The sequence below is a fragment of the Silurus meridionalis genome, chromosome 1 (assembly GCF_014805685.1).
Source record: "Silurus meridionalis isolate SWU-2019-XX chromosome 1, ASM1480568v1, whole genome shotgun sequence".
NCBI classification, from domain to species: Eukaryota; Metazoa; Chordata; class Actinopteri; order Siluriformes; family Siluridae; genus Silurus; species Silurus meridionalis.
Window position 1 is genome coordinate 21,708,240 of NC_060884.1, and position 7,612 is coordinate 21,715,851.

The window sequence follows — 7,612 nt, forward strand, 5'->3', positions numbered from 1 at the left end:
AATCGTCTCAATCACCCTCGCACTCGCGAGAGGAGAACCCTGTGCAACGGGAGAGGCCAGGGTCGATGGTGCAGGAGCTGGATTATCTCCGTCAACCACAACTTCCCTGGGCAGTTTGGAGCGATCAATATTACTGAGTGACCGCATTCTCTTACTCTCTTACTCTCGTCGGCATGTTCAAACTCAGCGGAGGAAATGCGTAAAGCAGTACGTTTGGCCAAGGGTGAGCCAACGCATCCATACCCATAGGTGCATCATTTCTCGCCAGAGAAAAGAATATAGGGTATTGAGTATTTTCGTGCGAGGCGAAGAGATCTACGGCAGCCTGGCCGAACCTCACCCATAACAGGCTCACTAAAATAATGCAAGACAATCGGTCTAATTTTGTGTGCTAATTGTTCAGGCCTTCAAGGCTATGGGGCATGTCCATGGCAGATCTGAAGGTGGTTGCATTTTTACTCGATCTGCATCTTAGATACGCCAAGTAGTTTTGTTTCCTTTGCGAGTGAGACAGCCGAGCAAGAAATTCACATTTCACATTCACAATTCACATTTACATTCGTAACCTGAATTATACGTATGCCGGGGCGTTCGTAACCCGAGATTCCACTGTAGTTGTTTTCATTGGCTCACAGATCTGACAAGCGATGAAGGATTGTAACTTTGATGGCCTTCTGCAGAGTGCCATATGTGTTGCATGGACTGTTTTCAAGATTGTCGTTTCTAACTTTCTGGGCACCAAACTATGTCGAACAGGTTGAAAGTCCGCTTCAGGAATGAACTGCAACCTAAGAAACACCTGCAACACCTGAGACTAATCAGTGCGCTGTTTCAGTCCAGAGATGTTAATAAAGGGGAGCGAGACACCAGCCTTGGGGAGAGAGCCATCAAGCATAGATGAGCGGAAGAGTCACCGAACAGTGACTAAGCGTGGGCAGGTGCTGGAGAAATACATGCCGGTCCACGAGGAAACTCGGGCAGCGCTGAAGAAAAAAATAGTGCAGAGAAAGGAGGGCCAATCTGCAGGTGTAATATCATATTATGCTGCAATATCATAGAGCTCTTAAAAGCCCAATGTGTTACAGAAATTAGAAATACATATTTGTGTTTAGCATGTACAAATCTTTTTGGTTTCACGAAAAAATGCAGAAGAAACAAAAATATTCATAAAATGTGTTGGCCAGTGTTATAGGTTTGACCTTAAGTCAACTCTGGGGACCAAACATGTGCATCAGATCCGAACTAAAAGCAGTGCTGCCCTCTGGTGGACAATTAGCTTAAACATGAACATCAAATCCTTACCGAAGGTAGTGCTGCCCTCTAGTGGATAATTAAAGCAACACCAACACTACAATAATCATTTATTAAATTTGAAAATGTATGTTTTAAGAATTCCCTCAAGAACAAAAAAAAAAAACTATATCAGGGGGTATCACATAATTATTTCTGTTTGTCTATATATATATCACTAACACTGGTCCAGGGCAAAGCACTGTAGAAATCATCAGGATTTGGTTCTGTTCTCAATGCTTAGGAATACAGGCAAATAGTGATCTATTAGACAAATATTTTAATAAATAAATAAATATATATATATATAAATATATATATATATATATACACACCTTGCATTTTATTTATTTAATTGAACCATTGCTATGAAACAAACTTTTGTTTCTTTTTTTTTATTTTAGGCTAGATATTTCTCCTATATGCTGCTCATCCTCTACTAAAACCACACACTGCATGGGACTGTGAAAGTCCATCCATGAAATTAAATGGTCATGTCATTTCAATTTACATTTGCCTGCATCTTAAAAGCCCACAAAGTTTGTTAGAAAATATATCTAGAACACACAGTACATTTAATCTATCAACACTGGTCCAGGGCAAAGCACTGTAGAAATCATCAGGATTTGGTTCTGTTCTCAATGCTTAGGAATACAGGCACATAGTGATCCAGAAAATGATGAGTGGTCACAGCAAACAATGCTTTGATTTGTATTTCTTTTTTGATTAGTTACTTTCTGTTGTTTTAAATCAGGGCTTTGACTGGATCACTTTCGGACATTTATAGTTACAGTACATATACATTTGTCCCTAATTCACTCTTTTGTTGTCTTGGCTGAGTGCTTAGTGTCATTGTCATGTAGGATGGTGAACCTTTGGCTGAGCCTGAGGTTTTTTATTATATCTCTGTACTTGGCTCCATTCAGCTTTTATTTCCTCCTTACCAGTTGCCCAGTCCCTGCTGCAGAAAAACACCCCCACAGCATGATGCTGCCACCATCATGCTTCCCTGTTGAAAAGGTTTTGGGCAGGTGATGAGTGGTGCCTGATTTCCTACAGACATAATATTTTCAACTGGGGCCAAGCATTTTGGGTTTTATCAGAACAGTCTGAGACTTCCTCAGGTGGCTTTTGGCAAACTCCAAGTGGGCTCCTATGGGTTTTGCACTGAGAAGAGGCTTCTATCTATACACTCCATAAAACCAAAATCGTTGGAGGGCCGCAGTGGTGGTTGTCCTTCTGAAACTTTGTTTAGCCATTTGGGAATTATGGAGGCCACTTTGTTCTTGTGAATATTCTGTGCAGCCGAATTCTTTTAATCCATGGAGCACCTTTAAATTGGAGAATTAGGTTTTCAAAAAAGAAGCACCAAGAAGGTGCTAATAGAAAAAAAGTCACTGAATTCTGAAAATCACAACTGGTTAATAACTTTGCAAGCTTTTAAAGATAAATAATAAAAAATATATTCAATGATTGCAATAAAAAAAAAACTGTATTTGACTGGCTTGCAAAACTTTTATATAACTGACCTGATGTACTTATGTAAAACCTCCTGCCTGCCAGAACTAATAACGCAACTCTGCTGTATAGTGTGATTTACGTCTGATCCATGAGCAACACTTGCACATGTTAACAGGTGTGTGAGCTGCCATAGCTCAGCTTCGTCTCTGTACATCTCGAATTTCCCCTGCCACTGACAATCAGTCAATTCTTGCAGTCTATATGTTGCTCCTCCTGGGAGCTATCGGGTGATCACTAACATACCACATCAGCTTTAGTTATTCGTGTCCCTAATGTACTTCACTTAGATCAATTAATGCAGTATTTACACACTAATGGTATTCTATTTTGGATGTAAAGCATTGAGAGTGAAGTCGAGGCATTTAAGTTCTTAAGATTAAAAAAAAATAAATTTACATGACACTATGAATTCTTTAAATTCAATGAGCCATTTATAGAAAACATGAAGCATAAAAACTGTATGGAAAGTTAATGAAAAAATGTGTAAAGTGCACATATTACTGTATAGCTATTTATATTTATATTTCAAAAGATTGACAATAATCCATATCTATATACACAATAATATCCGATATTGTGCTTATAATCTCAAGTACCATGTGGCTTTGGAGAAATGCTGACAAGTGTGTGAGCAACACTGAAGTGCTCAACTCCACCTCCAGCATCTTAATCTTCACTGCTGGTTAAAAATGCACCAGCCACAGTAAAATCAGCCTCAGTAGACATCTCGCCTGAAGGTAAGAAACTCCGACATACTCAGATGTCCTGTTCTTGTCAAAAGTAATTGCTCAGAAAATATGCTTTAACACTGCTCACACTGACAGCAGAAATGTATTCATTGTTTTTATTTTGTTTAGTAACATGAAATCTATCCAGTGTGCTTCTTCAGTGTCATTATCTTTCAAACTTCGAAGATGTATTTTTTTCATTTTGTATTGTCTCTCTTGGGGGAAAAAATAATATTATTATTTTTTTTTTTTATTTATTTAATATAAATCACCAGTATCTTGAAAGTCTAAAATGGGATAAGTGAAATCTGTGTTAAGTGATATATGATAAGTTGTCTGCTTAATGTACAAACCATGTGGTAAGTGTTGTAGTTTAGAGGTATGTGTACTTCTGTGTTACTTGTGTTCCTTTTACTAATTTATGTTGTTGCTGTAGCACCGTGGTACTGTAGCACCTTGTACTTTATATGGTTGCAATGATAATAAAGTCTTCTTTGTGATATTGATGATATTGAATTTATATATTTAAATTAAACAAGTGCCTGTTTAAACTTTTACTACTTATAAATATGGGTTAAAAACATACACAGTGCACAGGTCATCTGTGATTTATGTAGCATAGTAAAATGTAATGATTAGAATTAATGACAGGTTCTGGATGGCATCCTGCTGTCACTGTGCCCAAGACATGTTTCACACACATGGCTTGTCATCAGCTCAGTTTTTTTGGTTTTATTAGTGTGCTTGTAAATGATTGAAACAATCCAAAATATGTATACATGAGGCATGGCAATTAAAAAAAAATTATAATGATTTGTTAGCTGATCATAAACATTGAATAAGATCTAGTGTAGTGTGTGAATCTTAAATAAGAAAATAACTAAGTATGTAAAATAATAAAATACAGCATCTGTCCATTTTTGTAAATTGTAGATTATAGATATATTATATCTATTATATTATGCATCATATCTACAGCATTCAGTTTAGTAAAAGCTTTAGTTGCATAGGTACTAAATTTATGACTCAAATCACTTAAAATAATATGTTTGAACATCGCTAATAAGGTAAAGACAATGTTTAATGTACATTGTATCTTTGTGGTCAAAATAATTGAAATGACCAAAAAGATTATGCACTTGATAAAAAAGTACACTAAATTTGCTGTATTAAATACTCTAAGGACCAGTCTATATATCTTTAAAAAGGACCAGTAAATTACAGTCACATGGACTGGAAAGAAGAGTAAATCTTTTTTTGTAATACTAATGCAACTGAGTAAAATATAAATGATGTGAGGTGAGTTGCTATGTAAGACAGAATAAAGGTATGCTTTAAAATATAACATAATATCTACAATGGCTTATAGTTTAATATGATTATTAATCCACTCCTGCAGGGAAAAAAGGGAAATTATTTTAAGCCATTTGGACTCACTTGAGATATTAAATTATCACTGAATTGCCTTTCTTATGTTAGTGACACAGTTTAGGGGTTGTTTCTATGATTACATAGGTGTGTATTTTGTAGAATGTCTTAGAGTTGACGATGTGGTAATTAGAATTTTTACCTTCATTTTTTTCCCCACAGTCTGGTCAGACATTAATGTGATAATTTCCTGAAAGCTGCAAGACCAGTGCTAACCAAAAATAAAAATGTCAGAACATTCTAGCAGCTTGAAGCCAGACATCTTCAACGATAAAGCCTACATGTCAAAAAGAAGTATCAGAAAGACCTTAATTAATAAGATACGGTATATACCTCTAGAGAGTGAGATCAACACTAATGCTAAGGAATCACTGTCTTCCACTGTCTGTGCCAGTGAAATGAATCCAGTGTGCTGTGATTCACAGCAGGAAAAGAAAGTCTGTAAAAACATTAGCGAGATCCAGATGGTTGGATCGGAGTCTGAGGAAGCGTCCAGGTTTGTGAAACTTGAGGAAGACTGGACCAAGTTTGAATTGGCACAAGCTACAGAAACGCAACATGAAGCGACTGAAGATAACAACGTAGCAAAGCCATCCAGGGAACATGAGCCAAATTTGGAACCAACACACACAGGCAAGCCGCTTTATATCTTCGCAGCTATGAAGAAGCGAAAAATGGAGGGAGATGCAGAAAACCGCCCTTACAAGTGCCCTTACTGCAGTTGGGCCTTTAAGAAGTCTAGCAACCTACTGAGCCACATGGAGACACATAGCGGGTTGAAGCCACACGTGTGCGAACTGTGCGGAAAAGCCTATGCACATCAGGGCACCCTGCAGCAGCACAAGCGGCTACACACAGGTGAACGGCCCTACAGCTGCCCATTCTGCGACAAGACCTACACATGGTCTTCTGACCACCGCAAGCACATCCGCACACACACAGGCGAGAAGCCATACACATGTACAGAGTGCGGCAAGGAATTTGTGCGCTCGTCAGACCTTCGTAAGCACGAACGCAACATGCACACGAATGACAAGCCATTCCCATGTCATGCTTGTGGCAAGACCTTCAACAAACCTTTAGCTTTGCTCCGGCATGAACGTACACATCTGGGTGAGCGGCCTTTTGGCTGTCCAGACTGTGGCAAAACCTTTGCCCTTCCTTCCCGCCTGGCTGAGCACCAGAAAGTTCACAGCGGCTTGCGGCCGTATGTCTGCCCAATATGTTCGAAAGCCTTCACCAAGTCCTCAAACCTGACCGAGCACCTGAGTGTGCACACAGGTTTTCGTCCACACACGTGTGCAGAGTGTGGTGTAGCTTTTGCCATGCACTCACGCCTGCTACGGCATCAGCGCACCCATGAAGCCCGATGACTGCAAGTCCTTCTTCCACCGGTTTAGTTGTTTTGTTCATTACTTAGCAAATGATTTTTAAATATTTTGTATGCTGTCTTTTTAAACATAAACAATATGTTAGAAACAGAACCTATTCCCATGCTGCTAATGGCGACCAGGACTGGAAATAAAAGATGGAGGTGATGAATAAAGCCAGCCTCTTCAACTTTTTTGGTTTAAAATTACAAACAAAACTTCTTTTAACAGGCTATATTGATATGGATTTTAAACTCTAAGCTGAACATTAGGGATTTTTATATAGTTTACTAGATTGTGGGGCGGCAGAACAGAAAAGTGTTTTACAGAAAAGAGATTACACGCTCATATCCCAATGATGCACTGCCTTGACAATCTCAGTGATTCTAGCAAATACTAGTAGCATTGTTATTCCTGTTGTTCTTGGTTAGTGGTTATTGTATAATAGGAGAAAAAGACGTTTATAGCACTGTTGCATCTTTTAGTAACTTGTCCGTATACAGGTATGGTTACCGCAGCAAAAACAGGGTTAATTAATCTGGCACGATTTCTGCAAAACACAGATGCTTCCAGTTTTGTCACCTACTTCCTGATGGCAGTAAATCTTTTCTCAGTCTTACTGAGTTCACCAATATCTATTCAGAGCCACGCTGCCGTGGAAATCTCTGCCATCTGAGTGCCTCTGTACTACATTTAGCACAAACGTAATTTAAGCCAGTAGCAAACCCCTGTAATTGAAAACCATCAGGACAACTTGTTCTATATGTTGAGCACACGTTTGAGCTGGCCTAGGGACATAAAACCACAAGAGTAAACTATGCTATACTGTTGTTATGCCTTGTGCTGACATGTTTATATGAGTGCTCCCTATAAAAATACCATTCCGAGCCAAAGCACTGACTACCTCTGCTAGATCTAATGTCATCATGTCTATTTCACAGAAACACAGAAAGGTATTTTTATTTTTCTATTAAAAACAATAAAAAATCAGAGAATTTTATTAAACATATTTCACACATCTCTTTGCATAATGATTTGGTTACACTGTTTTATTTATTTGTTTGTTTTCTTTTCTTTCATTTTTGTTAGTTGCATTTTCATTTTCCTTAAAATAAAACCTGCACAAAGTACAAAACACTGCCGGAATTTTATATAATGTTAATAGACCTGTGATGTTAGTATCAGCAGATCTTGCTTTCTTCCAGAACTGTTACTGACGCATTTAGTATAGAAGTAGTATAAGTAGCATAATTTGTATTCTAATATAAATATAGA

General features: G+C 38.1%; 1 protein-coding gene across 1 annotated transcript; it reads left to right on the forward strand.

Moving 5' to 3' along the window:
- The first annotated feature begins 5,194 nt into the window (after positions 1 to 5,194).
- On the forward strand, positions 5,195 to 6,340 carry znf648 (zinc finger protein 648). The gene has a single exon (XM_046844949.1). It carries the CDS (start codon positions 5,195 to 5,197, stop codon positions 6,338 to 6,340), a length of 1,146 nt encoding a protein of 381 aa, XP_046700905.1.
- The last annotated feature ends 1,272 nt before the right edge of the window (positions 6,341 to 7,612 follow it).

Excerpts from the sequence above, each read along its gene's own strand:
- znf648 (XM_046844949.1), top strand. The coding sequence starts at position 5,195 with ATGTCAGAACATTCTAGCAGCTTGAAGCCAGACATCTTCAACGATAAA.